Source organism: Typha angustifolia, chromosome 13, assembly GCF_048772165.1.
Source record: "Typha angustifolia cultivar Huaian chromosome 13, ASM4877216v1, whole genome shotgun sequence".
In the NCBI taxonomy this organism is placed as follows: Eukaryota; Viridiplantae; Streptophyta; class Magnoliopsida; order Poales; family Typhaceae; genus Typha; species Typha angustifolia.
The window spans coordinates 18,085,677-18,102,285 of NC_133251.1; the positions used below are offsets into that span (position 1 = coordinate 18,085,677).

Below are 16,609 nucleotides of genomic sequence, written 5' to 3' on the forward strand. Positions count from 1 at the left end.
TAATATCCATAACAAAAAAGAAATAGCACACACCCCACAAGTGGAAGATTATTTGACTTTGCCATTGGAGAGGGGTGCCCTGCCATTTGCCAAGATTAAGAGCATACTTACAGGTGCAGCTGTGGTTTGTGTTAGAATTGGGTCAAATTTCTCGAGCCATAACTTTCCAAATTCATTCGATATTAATTATCCATACAGTACGCGAGGGTGACACGTGTATCACGCACGCATTTAGATAAGGAGGTTAGGCCCGTGGTCTTACTATCGGCTCAAAATTAACAGATTGAAATGGGCCACAAACAAAGTTGTTATTGTTTGAGTAGGCATTAGGAAGTTGTTGTCATGCCGATAGAAGATGCTTCATAAACTTGTTTAATCACTTCCCTCAAGGCCAAATCATCAGTGAGGATGCCTTCGTGGGAGACATTTGGGAGCTTGACCATCTTCAACTCCTGCTGCGGCAAATTAGACCACTCTTTCTCCAAAGCCAAGAGGCTAACCAAATTAACCAGTCCATCACCGTCGCCATAAATAACCTCCTCTGGACCCGCATCGAATCCACCTTCCCCATATACCACCGTCTCATGCGTTTGGATCCCAAACCCAACGACGCACGTAACCGGAACTCCAGGTGCAGCACCCAAGTACTCCCGAACCAAAGGAAGTATCCGAGACTCGTAAGGCCCAACTCCCTCACTAAACCCGATTCCTCTCAGGAAATCCGCGATGTCGGATGCGGAGTATTTCTTATCTTTTGTCATCACGAGTAGTGTATCTTCTCCAAATACTTTGGGAGATGGCAGTAGCCAAAGGTTGCTGTCGAAGCTCCTCTTCTCTTCTCTTACTAGCAGGGGATCGAGAAAGGATAGCCCAAGTGGCGAGGCTCCAGATGCGAGCACACGCATCTCGACGACGGTGCCTCCCCACGGCGCGGATAACGCGATGAAACGATGAATAAATTTGCGACGCCAGGATAAGGGGCTGCAGTTGAGCATTTGAAGCGCAAATAAGCCGCCCAAGCTATGGGTCAGGATAATTACCGGCTTGTTTTCATTCCATTTGCTTGCTTTCTCGACGAGCTCTTTGAGGTCGTCAAGGAATTGAGAGCCTACTTTGGAGTTGTGGCCTTCAGCAGCTAGCCCATATCGGAAATCGTAAGGGGCACCGAAGAGGCTTTTGCCTTCTTCGTACCCGATTGCTTCCAACTGTTTCACCAATTTTTCCATGTAGATAAACTTACTCGTCCTGTAGAAGCAGCATATTAATTACTGCATTTATAATGCTGTTGTTAGGTGTTATGTATATACATGTATATGTTTGTATGTATCTAATATTCATAATTTATAACACACAGTTAAAAATAAATATTTTAATGTATTTTTAAAAATTACAATTTTAATCCAACGGCTATAATAGTCAGTTTTTATATCATTTTTCAGTACCAGATCCAAAATTACATCAACTAAAAAAAAAGGATATTAGTTAAGAAAATTTAATTAGGTATGCATATATACTCTTGAAGATCTTAACAATTAGATCTTCATCAAACTGATTGATAAACAATTAACTTTACGATACCGAAGAAGTGCTTATTTTTTTTTCTTCCGTTAAGATTTCTCTCTTAAATATAATTATACCTTAATCATAAGAGATATCATTTAATATTAAATCATTTAAATTTGATTATTTGAAGATAAACTTCAATTTAAGTATAATTCTCTTTCTCTATCTATTAAAATTTAATTTAAATCAATATTAAACTAATAAGAGATATATATAGATAATAAAAAAGAAAAAATATAATTAAATTTTTATTAAATTAATTATAAAAGACATCAATACCCCCTCGTGACTAAAATAATAGTCAAATCCAATTTAACAACCGGACACTCTATCTGGTTGATATTGTGTTGACAGCTGGCTTGTTTAATGTTCAATGAAGGCAAATACTTGCTACCAATTGTTATAAGAAAACAAAAAATAAAAAACAAATCTAATTTGACAATTGAACTTACTTGTGATCCGGATCGCGATAGCGAAATCCTCGGGTGGAGCCAAAGAATGGGGCTCGGGTGACGACGCCGGGTGCGTTGGAGTAGTCGTCCAGGTCGGGGCCGTAGAAGATGGTCATCTGCTCAGCGAAGCAGGGCCGGGCGAATGGATCCTCCAAGAGATTCGTGTAGTTAATCCAGAGCCTAAACCAGCCTTTTCCCTTGGCGGCTTCGCAGTTTGGCGCGGTGGACACGTAATCGTCGGTGAGACGTGCCATGAGCTGGTTCCCTCCTTGGCCCGGGATCAGCACGAGGGGGTGGGGGTCAAACGGAGTGGGAAGAATGCATTGTATCGGCAGGGGAGAGAGGAGGTGGAAGAGAAGCGAGGCCCAAAAGAAAGCTTTCATTGCTAGTGGGAGAAGGACTTCCTTCTTGTTGGGAATCCATCATATATATTTATTTGTTTATTTACTGAGCCGAGTCAGTGAATTCTATGACGAACATGTCATACACAGTAAAGCTATTAAATGCCTTTAGAGCAGCGGGGGCTTAATGGGACAACTTCCAGCGTCTCTGAATTTTTTTTTTCTTTGAGAAAGTCTTAAGAAAAAAGAAGAAGAGGGTGATCTGTGACGCCCCATCGAACGGTTAAGACCTTGACAGGTATCTATTACAACGGCCCACAATTAAATCCTCGCAATTTGTCGCTAATAAAATGCTGCAAACCATGGTTACAGATGATCCGCTCTTTCTGACAGCGGAGTTTTAGGCTTTTAGTTTAGACCATGCGTTGCAAGGAAATTAGGGGGCACATCCACATCCACATCCACATCCGGGAGTTATAGGATGGAATCCAATCATAAATAGTAATTATGGAGAAAAATTATTTAATAGATGATTGTTTAGTGGCTCGGCACAGGTACTTAATATGAACACGATCTGATTACTAAACACTAAACGTGTTGCATTTAATAGACATGAACATCAAACTAGCACAAACTTGATTACTAAACAAGTTGCATTTGATAGACATAAATATGACATAATTATTAATTGAGTAACATGACACGACCTGTTTAGTAACACAACAGTTTTAATAAAATGGGTTAATGTTAACACGACATGATAACACAATCCGTCTAAATCGTTTACTCGATATAAAATTTAAATTTTTCTTAAATTTTCCTATAGAAATAATATATTAAACAAACAAAATAACTTATTTGCAACTTAAAACTCATGTAATATAAAAATTACAATTTTAATAATTCACCATAATACAAATCCATACGATAAAATTTAGAGTTTAGAACAAAGTTTCAACTCGTAAGCCCAATTCTACAAATTGTATGAAACAAAATTTAGAACAAATCCATATAACAAGTTTTAGTTCCAACTCTCAAATCTAAATCCCATGATAATTAGAATAAAATTTAAAATTTATAATCTATTACAAATTACAAATAGTTTCAAATAAGTAAACAATAAAATTAAGCTTCTCATTTTACCGTCCAAAAATCTTAACCCTGTCAAAACGAACAAAAGAGAACGTAAAATTTTAAGATAAAAGAAATAGAGAAAGACAAAATTAAGATTCTCATATTCTTAGTTTAAATATGAAACTTGTACTTTAAATATAAAATTCTAATAATAATTTAAAGTTTTTAAAGTATATATTATAATTTACTTGTAATATTAGATTAAGTTATATTTTTGAAACATTGATCGAGGAGTTTTTATTTATATAAATTATCTCTAATTTATTTATATATAAATAATAATAATAAAATATGTAAATTTTGTAGTGTAAAAAATAATGAAAGTTATTAAAAATTAATTAAATTTGTTATTATATTTACGAAAGTAACTAATTACATATACTTTTTTCTATATAAGTCTCTCTGACCGCTCTTTTATTAATACAGTAAGAAACTGATTAGAGATACTTTAAATGAATAAAAGCTCTTTAATTAATATTTTAAAGACATAACTTAAACTATATTGTAAATAAATTATAATATCTACTTAAAAACTGTGAATTACTATCAGAATTTTATACTTAAACTATAAATTTCATACTTAAATTATGAATTATTCGTTCAGTTATAGATAGATTTCGAATCAGAAGAAACTTCGAATATAAAAGTTTTAGATTATGATGTTACAGATTTTATCCAATAGATTTTATAATTTTTGAATATTAGATGATTATCTTTTGAAATTTTTTTCAAAATTATGTCAAACTGAATTTTATAATTTAATTACGTAATTTTTATTTAAACTATGAATTTCATATACTTAAACTACGAATTCTAATTCCACGTAGCTTTGAGAAAAATAATCTCTTATATATTTGATAGGAATTAACATAGAAATAAATAATAATCACATCGAATTATGTTTTTAGTTATTTAACTAATTATAATTATATCATAATTATCTCATATTAATTTTTTATTTTATTAATTAAAGAGTAATTTAAGATTTGTATAAAAGAAAAATTAAGAGATAAAAAAATGAGTAGTAGTAAAAGAAGAAGATGATAATGAAATAGAAGATAAAAAGAAGAATTAATAGGGGCATATGAAGTAGAAGATGAAGATAAGTACGGGATCATTTTTCTCACTTTTATAATGTCCTGTCAATATCTAATGAAGCACTAAATAATAGAAAAAATACAATAGGAAGAAAAATAAGAAAAAAAGACTTAAATGCAAAGCTTGACTCGTCAAATCGAAAACTAAGTGAATTTTTAATGTAAAGAACTCTAAAATTATATGTATTTCATAATATTTTAATTATCAATGTCAATAATTTAATAAAAATAAATAATTTTAAAAAGTATTAACCTAAATACTCAAACATGAATATTTACATTAAACATTCTTAATAATATAAATCGAATACAATAAAAATATATTTATAAAATATCTTAGTAGTTAAAATACTTTTTATATGCATCACTCATTCAAGAATTGGTGAGAAGGGTCAGCATACTTCTGTTATGCATCACCCATCTGGACATGCACCATCGTTCAGCCATTCATTAATTTAGGGGCAGTCGGAGGTAGGTGGCGACGAACTTCTGCCCTCTGTATTATTAAAAGGGTGAAAAAGGTAGTATACAGCAAGCCTTCGATTCCATTGGAGTATGCATCTTCTTCTTCTTCCTCTTCCTCTTCCTAAAGCTAAACCATCATGGCTTCCTACTACACTAGTAATTGCGCTTTTCCTTTGCTTCTACGATCTCGGCACTCCTGTTGTTTCCACGTCGGTCGTCACCCATCTCCCCGGATTCCATGGCCGCCTCCCATTTCATTTGGAAACTGGGTGAGCTCTCTGAGTACTTCGCCCATAAACTTCTTGTTCCTAATATTGATAATTCGTACATATAAATTTAGGTACGTGAGTGTGGACGATGTGAAGGGTGTGGAGTTGTTCTACTACCTGATAGAGTCGGAGAGGAGGCCAAGCGAAGACCCCGTCCTCCTCTGGCTCACCGGTGGCCCCGGATGCTCCGGATTTAGTGGTCTGGCTTTCGAAATAGGTTATCGCGCTAGCTTATGCCATTGTTATATAATTCCAAACCTGCATGCGTCTCAAATTGAATATTAATTCTTCCGATGTACTACAAAGTACCATAAAAATTATTAAAAAAAATATATTGGAAAGTTGATTCTTTTTTCTTTTTTTTTTCATATTTAGGTCCTCTGAAGTTTGTGAGAGCCAAATACAATGGGAGCGTACCAAATTTGGTATACTTCCCACATTCTTGGACCCAGGTGTGCTTTTGATCCTCAATCGCTTCCTCTTGCTTTGGTTTTATATAATCTTATGTCTTAAACTAATGATCTGATGCTCGTGCCCTTCAGGTAGCAAACATTATATTCCTGGATTCGCCTGTTGGTACTGGCTTCTCATTCTCAGCATCTCCCGAAGGTTACGACGTCGGGGATATATCTTCTTCTATTCATGTCTATCATTTTATCATAAAAGTAGGTGCACATTCCAATTTGTCTACATCCCAATGAGTTGAGAATTTTACAGCTCGATCACTATCTCTTTTATTATTATTATTATTATTATTATTATTATTATTATTATTATTATTATTATTATTAATATTTTATTATTCAATTCGTATTCTAGTGGTTCATTGATCACCCTCAGTTCCTCTCCAATCCTTTCTACGTTGCCGGTGATTCATACGCTGGGAAGGTCGTTCCGGTCATTACACAAATAATTTCAGAAGGTATCTTTAGCACCTCTGTTTATGTCAACAGTGTAACTAGAATATTTTACCTTTTCATACTAGCAAAGTTGTATAGATTTGATACATCATTACCGAGCACATTTCTCAGTAATTTACTAGTGTTGATACTTCATGCTTCCGGACATAATGTCTTGTGAATCAAGTCGGTAGTTTGTCCTTCTAAGCTTCCTTTGTATATAACTTTACTTTCATAAGGCAAAATTTAGAATGGAAATTTATTAAAGCTTTAACGAGGACAACACAAGGCATAGTATGGAAGATCTTTATTGTTTCTATACATTAGGAGATCAAAACAGAGGACTTTTTCCTTTGAAGAGTATGCTAATGGTTTTCTCATTGTACTTCCTGTCCAGGTATTGAATATGGGAAACAACCCATTCTTAATCTCAAGGTAAGCTTTAGCCTGCTAGGTTTGGGTAAGAAGTTGAGTAAACGTCTGTATTCACCGTATTGTGATGTGGAGTAACTGATACATATTTATCTGTGTGCACCCAAATTGCCTGAATACATATGGGCAATTTTCTTGATGTCTCAAGAATTTTCTTCCTCACAGTAGAAAAAATGTGTGTATTTTCTGTTTGGAGCAATGATCCGTGCCTTCTTTCAGGGTTATCTGGTTGGCAACCCTGTAACAGGTGAAAAGATTGACAAGAGTTTTAGAGTCCCGTATGCTCATGGTGTTGGAATCATATCGGATCAAATATATGAGGTGATCATACTATTCTCATCAGCAGCCACTTTATGTTGAACAAAGAGTATTGTAACAAATCCTTTCTTATTTTGTAGTTGGCGCAGAAGCATTGTGAAGGAGAAGATTATGAAGAACCTAGTAGTGCACCTTGTGCTGAGGTGCTAGATATTGTTAAAAAGGTTAGGAAATCGTTTTTCACCAAACTCCCTGTTATGTCAAAGTTATGGTATCAAACTATTAATTTCACTCTCTTGTAGCATGCTTCAAAAATTCAGCCGGCTTCTATCTTGGAACCTGTATGTCCCGAGGACATGCCTAAACCAAAAGATGCAGCAGAAAGAAGGTCCTTAAAGGCGGACTACAAAGATTTGCTTCAACCGCCAGAGACTCCTCCCTTTAAATGTAGAGTAAGTGGATCTCTTCAGGCCACCCTTCTTTTGTTTGGTTTCGATTTTGGACTGTCCTTTACATGCACACTTGTCTTAGACTTAGACTAGCTAGTATTTTTCAGTTGGAAATTAACAAAAAAATTCAGATACGGATTCGGATACGGGTCGGATAAATTTTTCGGATTCGGATACGGATATCGGATATCCGTTTACCCGTATATTTTTTAAATGATTTACAGTTTTTAATTTACTTATTTAAATAGTAGTATTAATATTATTACTAATAATACATTATATATTATTTATAAAGATTAATTTCTCTAATTTTATATATTTGACATACAAAAAAATTATTTGTTGTAAAACTCTTAATAATTTTGTGTTAATTATATTTAAATAAAATATTATAATTATTTTAAATTTAATCAATATCCGTTTAAGATCCGATCTTTTATCCGAAAATTATCCGTATCCGTTTAGTTAGGATATGATTTTAAATTTTGCTATCCATCCAATATCCGTATCCGAATTTGCATCCGAACTAAAAATACAGATACGGATATGGGTTGAGCACTATCGGATCCGTTTTTACCCCTAAGTGAGTGTCATCTTGGCAAGATATTTTTATGACTAAACTATAGACTTCTTTCAATCAAACTATAGCCAAGTGGACAAACACATTGGCTTTTAAGTATCTAGTTGTTTTTATAACATAGAATATTCTCAAATTTGTAAGATTCGATCGCACATTTATTGATCTTCAACTTACCTTACAGATATATATATATATATATATTATCTAATACTCCACTAATGGTTGCTATATTTAATTGCAGAGTTATGTACATTGGCTATCCTATTACTGGGCAAACAACAATTCTACACAAGAGGCTCTTCACGTAAAGAAGGTAAAACTCTACCCTTTTGACCTAGAATAAAACAAAATTCAAAATACTGTTACTAGTCTCGAACTACCCATATGGCACATGCCAGCTCTTTGCCCGCTTGACCTGGCTCGAGAACCTTCCTGTTCGGCTCGCAACTAGGCTCACTCGTTCTACTACCGTTTTATATAGTTTTTTGCACACCTTTAAATCTTTTTAATATATTATTATATTTTTAAAATAGAGGAATATAAATATTTTTATAAAAATATGCTAATGGTAAAGATATTTCTAAAAATAGCTAAATGGTGGATCGGGCCGGGCCGGCCCGGCTAGCCCGATCTCTCACGGGCTGACAAGTGGTAACAGACTAGACTATTCTAGCTCAATCCGAATCCAGTCCGATCCGAATAATTGATAGATCGGATTGTGAATAAATACTTAAGTTCAATTAATCTGAAAAGTCTGACCTAAATTCAGCCCGGCTCAAATCTGGCGACTCGAGGATCACATCTATGGCAATGCCTTGCTTTGATATATATATTATTGGTCCACAACTACTGGTTATTTCTATTTAATCCCTAATTTTTTTTTTGTGACCAACTGTTGTGTCCTCTTAGCTTTAGTATATTCACGTGCGGTGTATAAGGGGCATGTGAAAGGTACTTTTAAAGGTACAGTGTACTTTCTAGTGGTTAAATTAAATATTTTGTGTACTATAATACTTGTTATACTGTCTGATATTATTGGTAGTTGTTGAAAACAGGGAACGGTGGAAGAGTGGCAGAGGTGCAACAGAGACATATCTTATACATATGAACTACCAAGTAGCATTAAGTATCACTATAACCTTACTAGCAGAGGCTACCGTGCTCTTGTGTACAGGTAAATCCACAAAACCAGACTTTTTATGAGATAGCTGTAATCACATTACTATGTGAAATACTTTCTACTTAATTCTGATAACATTTCATGTCATCTTCGATTCCACGCAGCGGAGACCATGACTTTGGCGTTCCATTTCTGGGAACAGAAGCGTGGATAAGATCCCTCAACTTCCCCATTGTGGATGACTGGAGATCTTGGAATTCCGGAGACCAGAGTGCTGGGTAAGCTTTCTCTATTCAGTATACATGCTGCATTGCTTGCTCTTTTCATGACTAATTTGTTTTGCTCTTTTTCTTTCATAGGTTTACTATTACGTATTCAAACAATATGACATTTGCAACCGTAAAGGTGAAGATACTTCAGTAACTATGCCTGTTGTATAATGTATATAGAAACTAATAACTATGAAAAGTGCTGTCATTGATGCAGAGTTTTTGGTTCTTTAAAATGCAGGGGGCGGGTCACACAGCTCCAGAGTACCGTCCTAAAGAGTGTCTGGCTATGGTTGATAGATGGCTATCTCATAAGCCCTTGTGATCTTCAATGTTTATCATATATAATTCTCATGTTCTATGGCAATACTAACCAACCTTGCCAGTTTAGAAGACAGCACTATCATAATTATGATCTTAATATAGATCTAGTTAAAAGGGTCTGAAACCATCAGGTTTGGAGTATATATATATATATACACACACTTAGACAGAGTGCATTGCAGTTAATTATTGGATATGCTTGATGTACGTGGAAACATTTTGCATTGTCCTCAACTCTCAAATTCCTCCAATTAGTTGCTCCGTATGAATCAGCAGACAAGCCGTGTTGAAAAAAAAATAAAACTCATTACATAAAATCTATGCATATATTCATATAAATATAAATTATATTTTAATAAAAACATATTAAAATATATAAAATATAAATTATATTTTAATAAACATATTTACTTATCATAATTTATGCATATATTCATACATAGAATCTAAATATAATATATAAATATAAATTAGCATGAGATTGCATGAGACCCATGGTTTTCAAAGAGATGCTTCTAGTCATTAATTTTACCAATTATATAAGTATTAATAAACTTAACACATATTTAGACTGTGATTGCAGGCCCAGGATGCATCCTTCCATCTTTCTCCAGTTATTTTGTCTTCACCTTTGGAATCAAAAGTACATGGTCTTAATATAAGGGTTGAACACGGATCGAATCGTGTGCACAATTTATATTCGTATTCATAATTTTATTTCAATATGGATATTAGACGAAAAATAAAACTTAAAATCATTGCATACCTAAATGAATACAAATAGAAATCGAATATGAATGGGATATTAATGAATACAAGTTAAATCTTAAACAAATGAAATCTAATATGAATAAAATCTTAATTAGACATGAATATAAATTAGATGAGGAAGTCGCCTTTTTAGAAACGGTACGTACTAATAGATGACTTAATAATTAAAGCTCTATTTATAAGCAATAATAATAAAAATATATAATGTTTTTTTTCACCTTAGATATATGAAAATTTTCTATTTTATTTGATTTTTTTTAATATATAGAAATTAAGTGTATACTTAAACTATATATTTATAAAATATAGAGCTCGAATTATAAATATTATAATGACGGAATGTAAATAAAAATGAATAAATTATTGAATCAAGAACTACCTCTGTTTACAAGCTAATCTAGGCTTTTATAAGTTACCCTCTAACAAACTAACTGCCCAATGAATGAGAAAAAGGCAGCTCTAATAGCCTAACTAACTTCATCTTAATACAGCTATAATAGCCTAACTAATTTCATCTTAATACTCCCCCTCAAGATGAACGGTGAAGATCAAGCACAACCATCTTGGATAAAAGAGAAAACAAAGTAGAAGCAAGTAATGCTTTGGTGAAGACATCGACTAATTGATGTTAGGAGCGAATAGGAAGAAGCTTGATAAATCTTTCAACAATCTTGTCACGCACAAAATGGCAATCTATTTTAATATGCTTGGTGTGTTCATGGAAGATGGGATTAGTAGCTATATGAGCAGCAGCTTGATTATCACAAAAAAGCAAAGCTGGAGCAGTTGGAGGAATATGAAAGGCTTGGAGTAACTGATGGTTCCAAACAAGTTCACTAGCACTCTAGCAGTTGAAGCAAGAGCATGATATTCTGCCTCGGTAGAGGACCAAGACAAAGTAGCCTCTTTCTTTGCTTTCCAAGAAATTAAAGAATCACCAAGGAAGATGCAAATATGTTAAAGAAAAGAATCTGATATGATCCCTTAACTGATTCTGTTAGTCAGCTATGATTATGTTAATAGCTATTAATAGATATCCGTATATGGTGGGATTTAAATCTCAAGCCATGAATTATGGATCTAATGTGTACACATCCTATATAAAACATGTAAGCTGATTTATTGATGAGATAAGAAGGAGAAATCTCTTTATGGTATCAGAGCGAAAGCTCTTGGAGGCCTAAAATCCTACACAAACACAATACTCCATGGCAAGCGAGGAAGAACAAAATCTTGCTGAACATGGCAGATCTTTGTCCTCTTCGAGAGTCTCAGAATCGTGGCAAAATCCCAACCATCCTTTATTTCTCCATTATTCAGATCAACCTGGTGCAGTACTCGTATCACAACCGTTGATGGAAGACAATTATACAACATGGTCTCAATCCATGAGTATGGCGTTGACAATCAAAAACAAAAAAGGGTTCATAGATGGATCCATTCATAGGCCAATTATCAGGCTTGAAGAACAACAACAGTGGGATCGCTGCAACACTTTGGTTAAGACATGGCTGCTAGGATCAATGTCAAAAGACATCTCTAGCAGCGTGATTCACTGCAAGGATGCAAGAGATATGTGGCTCGAGTTGCAAGAGCGCTTTTCCCATACAAATACTGTTCAACTATTCAACATAGAAAATAAGATCCATGGCTGTGAACAAGACACTGGCTCAGTCACATCATTCTTCACCAAACTCAAGAGTCTTTGGGATGAGAGAGATGCACTTTATGAGATTCCACCTTGTAGCTGTGACGCGGCCAAAGAGATCAAGGTGTACATGGAGAACCAAAAGACCATGAAGTTCTTAATGGGACTCAATGACAACTATGCTACAATCCGAAGCAACATAGTGGCAATAGATCCACTGCCAAGTGTGAATAAGACATATGCAATGGCATTGCGCCATGAAAAGCAAGCAGAGGCTTCGAATGGAAGGACAATTACTCAACCAGAGGTGGCAGCTTTTGTTGTTAAGAAGGGAGGTCGTGATTATGATGCAGGAAAGTTTGAAATGAGATGTGAAAAGTGCAACATGACTAATCATAGAACCAAGAATTGCAGGACTCATCTCAAGTGCACCTTTTGTGGTGGAAAAGGCCATACCTATGATTTTTGTAGAAGAAGAAAGGCTGCTATGGAAGGAGAACACGGAAGCTCAAAAGGGAACCATGTGGCTTCCTTGTATGACAAGAAATTTGATGGAAACAATTTTCCATTCTCACAGGAAGAATGCAAGGAGCTGGTCGAGTTGCTAAGTAAAAATAAGGCAGCCAAGGTCAATCATGTTGGTAATGTCCCAAACTATGATGAGCTCTCAGGTAAAGCTTTTTCCATCACTCAAAATGGCAAAGACAATGTCTGGATATTGGATAGTGGTGCAAGTGATCATATAGTTTATGCTCATTCTCTTCTCACTTCTTTAAAACCTGTTCATAATCGTCTTGTCAAACTACCAGATGGTACTATGGCTTCAGTCACTCATATTGGCAAAATAGTTTTTACTCCTGATTTCGTTCTCCATAATGTCCTATGTGTGCCTTTATTCTATTTGAACTTAATCTCTATTAGCAAACTGGCACTTGATTCATTCTATATCACCATCTTTCTTAGACATTTCTGTTTCATACAGGACCTACGATCGGGGAAGATGATTGGGACGGGAACTGAATGGGAGGGACTGTACTGCCTCAATCCAATACAGAAAGGAACATGCAACTCGGTTCACCGCCCTACACCCAACCTTTGGCACCAACGCCTCGGCCATCCTTCCACCAAAGTTTCTTCCTTATTTCCCTTCTTCATAAATCAATCTTGCGATGCAAGTCAGTGTCCTATTTGCCCTTTGGCTAAACAAACTAGGATGTCTTTTCCCTTACGTATTATTTCTAGTGTGTCTGCTTTTGATCTAATATATGTTGACATTTGGGGTGGCTATCATGAACCTTCGCTTACTGGTGCAAAATATTTTCTTACCATAGTTGATGACCATACTAGGAGCACTTGGGTATACTTGATGAAGCATAAGTCAGAAACACAAAACCTCCTAGTCAATTTCATTCAGTTGGTTGAAACTCAATTTAATCAGAAAGTAAAAATTGTGCGTAGTGACAATGGTCCTGAGTTTAAGCTCGAATATTTTTACTCATCAAAAGGAATAGTTCATCAAACTAGTTGTGTCAACACACCACAACAAAACGGTGTCGTTGAACGCAAACATAGGCATCTGCTGAACGTTGCTCGAGCGATTCTTTTTCAAGCCAACTTACTTAAGCATTTTTGGGGAGATGCCATACTCACTTCTGCATATCTTATTAATAGGACTCCCACACCACTTCTTCAAGGCAAAACCCCATTTGAAAAGCTTTTTCATAAACCACCTAATTACTCCCACTTACGAGTTTTTGGTTGCCTGTGTTTCATGTCAACTCACCCTTCCAAACCCACAAAATTTGAGCCGCGTGCAACTAGATGTCTCTTCTTAGGTTATCCTCATGGTCAAAAAGGTTACCGAGTTTATGATCTAACAGAAAACAAAGTCTTTGTTTCTAGAGATGTTGTATTTTTTGAAGATATTTTCCCATTTCAGTCCAACTCTCACTCGACTTCTCCAACTAATGTGCCTATCTTTCAACCCCAAACACAGTCACACTCCTCTGATATTGAACTCTTAGTTCCATCTTTTTCCAACTCTAGGGTCCCACTACCTGAACATACTCCACCAGATCCAGCTTCCGCTACTAACTCACCAATTCATTCTACTAGTGAATCCCTTACACCATTGCTTCCACTAACTCAAACAGCAGAACCACCTATCTCACCACCACGCCGGTCGACCCGCCCTACTAAGACACCAACCTTCTTGCAGGACTTTCATGTTGAGGCAGCCCTCCCTTCAAGACCTGCACCATCACCTTCACTGACCAAAGGTATAGTTCACTCCCTTTCACAAGTCTTATCATATGATCGCCTTTCTCATAATCATAGAGCCTTCACCACTAAACTTTCTATCCAAAAAGAGCCTACTTCTTATTCACAAGCTGTCCAAGTCCCACAATGGAGAGAAGCCATGCATACAGAGATTCAAGCTCTTCAAGCAAACCACACTTGGAGTTTGGTCCCTTTGCCATCTCATAAACGATCAATCGGTTGCAAGTGGGTGTACAAGCTCAAATTGAATCCAGATGGGTCACTTAATCGTTACAAAGCGAGGTTGGTGGCTAAGGGTTATAGCCAGGTTGAGAGGGTTGATTATAGAGAAACATTTGCACCAGTTGCCAAGTTAACGACGGTACGTGTGCTTCTTAGCCTTGCCGCACTACAAGATTGGCATTTGCATCAACTTGATGTTAACAATGCATTCCTCAATGGGGATCTTTCTGAGGAAGTATATATGAAGCTTCCACCTGGTTTCGGACGAAAGGGGGAGACTCGAGTCTGCAAGCTTCACAAATCAATTTACGGTTTGAAGCAAGCCTCACGGCAGTGGTTTCTTAAACTATCAACAGCCCTCAAATCAGCTGGATTTCACCAATCTTGGTCGGATTATTCATTGTTCGTCCGAAATCGTTCAGGTAGATTCACGGCATTACTAGTTTATGTTGATGATGTGATCTTGGCAGGAAACAATTTGGAAGACATCACTGATACCAAGCAATTTCTTTCAAGCCAGTTTAAACTAAAGGACATGGGGCAACTAAAATACTTCCTTGGCATTGAGGTTGCAAGGTCTAAGCAAGGTATTGCATTGTGTCAGAGGAAATATGCCTTAGAAATTCTTGAAGACACAGGTTTTCTTAGTGCTAAACCCTCACGTTTTCCAATTGATCAGAACTTGTCATTAACACAAACAAGTGGTGAATTATTGCATGATCCATCCCAATATCGGAGACTTATAGGGCGGCTAATATACCTCACAATTACGAGACCAGATCTTGTGTACGTTGTTCACATATTAAGTCAATTCATGGACAAGCCTAGACAACCTCATCTTGAAGCTGCACACAAGGTCCTGCGGTACATCAAACACACACCTGGCCAAGGGATTCTTTTACCTTCCAAAGGACCACTAGAGCTGAAAGCATTCTGTGATGCTGATTGGGCTCGCTGTAAAGACACAAGAAGATCTTTGACTGGATATTGCATCCTACTTGGACATGCACCAATCTCTTGGAAGACAAAGAAACAAAGTACAGTGGCGCGTTCAAGTGCGGAGGCAGAATATCGTTCCATGGCTACTACATGCTGTGAGGTAACTTGGTTACAAAGTATATTAAAAGATTTGAATGTGTGTCAAGCTCAACCAGTTAAGCTGTTCTGTGACAACCAAGCTGCTATACATATAGCTTTGAACCCAGTTTTTCACGAGCGCACGAAACATATAGAGATTGATTGTCATGTAGTTCGTGAAAGGGTGCAGAGAGGAGAAATTAAGACAGCATACATCCGTACCGGTGATCAACCAGCGGACTTATTCACCAAGCCATTGAACTCTACACAGTTTGAGGCATTGCTCAACAAGTTGAATGTAATCAATATACATTCCAACTCGAGGGGGAGTGTTAAAGAAAAGAATCTGATATGATCCCTTAACTGATTCTGTTAGTCAGCTATGATTATGTTAATAGCTGTTAATAGATATCCGTATATGGTGGGATTTAAATCTCAAGCCATGAATTATGGATCTAATGTGTACACATCCTATATAAAGCATGTAAGCTGATTTATTGATGAGATAAGAAGGAGAAATCTCTTTAGAATCACCAAGGAAGATGCAAAAACCAGTGACAGACTTTCTAGAGTCTAAACAAGCTCCCCAATTAGCATCAGCAAAGGCACGCAGCTAAAAACTAGAATCAGAAGAGAATAATAGACCCTGTCCTAAAGTAGACTTGATATGTCGAAGTAGATAATGCACGACATCCAAATGAGGTTGGCGAGATTGAGAAACAAATTGACTTAGTTTGTGCACAGCAAAAGTAATGTCAGGTCGTGAAATGGTAAGATATAAAAAGCAACCAACTAATCTTCTATAAACTGTAGCATCAGGTAGGAGATCACCTTCAAAAACGCTAAGCTTAAGCTTAGGATCCATTGGTAAAGAAGCTGGTTTAGTAGCTAAAAAACCAGTACCCTCAAGAAGTTGTAATGAATAATGTTGCCGAGAAAGAACAATTCCCTTCTTGGAC

The 16,609-nt window shown here is 36.0% G+C and overlaps 2 protein-coding genes across 2 annotated transcripts; one reads left to right on the forward strand and one right to left on the reverse strand.

Moving 5' to 3' along the window:
• Positions 1–236: 236 nt before the first annotated feature.
• On the reverse strand, positions 237–2,457 carry LOC140773940 (lecithin-cholesterol acyltransferase-like 1). Its single transcript, XM_073116731.1, has 2 exons — positions 2,016–2,457; positions 237–1,245 (listed from the first exon to the last, which is right to left on the reverse strand). The coding sequence occupies exons 1-2, from the start codon at positions 2,396–2,398 to the stop codon at positions 327–329; spliced, it is 1,302 nt and encodes a 433-aa protein (XP_072972832.1). The 5' UTR covers positions 2,399–2,457; the 3' UTR covers positions 237–326.
• Positions 2,458–4,991: 2,534 nt separating this feature from the next.
• LOC140774553 (serine carboxypeptidase-like 7) lies at positions 4,992–9,846 on the forward strand. The gene is made up of 14 exons (XM_073117591.1): positions 4,992–5,321; positions 5,393–5,538; positions 5,697–5,773; positions 5,864–5,986; positions 6,141–6,243; positions 6,618–6,655; positions 6,872–6,973; positions 7,051–7,134; positions 7,213–7,362; positions 8,181–8,252; positions 8,995–9,113; positions 9,224–9,337; positions 9,419–9,464; positions 9,570–9,846. The coding sequence occupies exons 1-14, from the start codon at positions 5,143–5,145 to the stop codon at positions 9,651–9,653; spliced, it is 1,437 nt and encodes a 478-aa protein (XP_072973692.1). The 5' UTR covers positions 4,992–5,142; the 3' UTR covers positions 9,654–9,846.
• Positions 9,847–16,609: the final 6,763 nt, after the last annotated feature.

Excerpts from the sequence above, each read along its gene's own strand:
- LOC140773940 (XM_073116731.1), bottom strand. The coding sequence starts at position 2,398 with ATGAAAGCTTTCTTTTGGGCCTCGCTTCTCTTCCACCTCCTCTCTCCC. Across the intron at positions 1,246-2,015 it reads TATCGCGATCCGGATCACAA|GACGAGTAAGTTTATCTACA; the intron begins GTAAGTTCAATT and ends CTGCTTCTACAG.
- LOC140774553 (XM_073117591.1), top strand. The coding sequence starts at position 5,143 with ATGCATCTTCTTCTTCTTCCTCTTCCTCTTCCTAAAGCTAAACCATCA. Across the intron at positions 5,322-5,392 it reads CCATTTCATTTGGAAACTGG|GTACGTGAGTGTGGACGATG; the intron begins GTGAGCTCTCTG and ends ATATAAATTTAG. Across the intron at positions 5,539-5,696 it reads TGGTCTGGCTTTCGAAATAG|GTCCTCTGAAGTTTGTGAGA; the intron begins GTTATCGCGCTA and ends TTTCATATTTAG.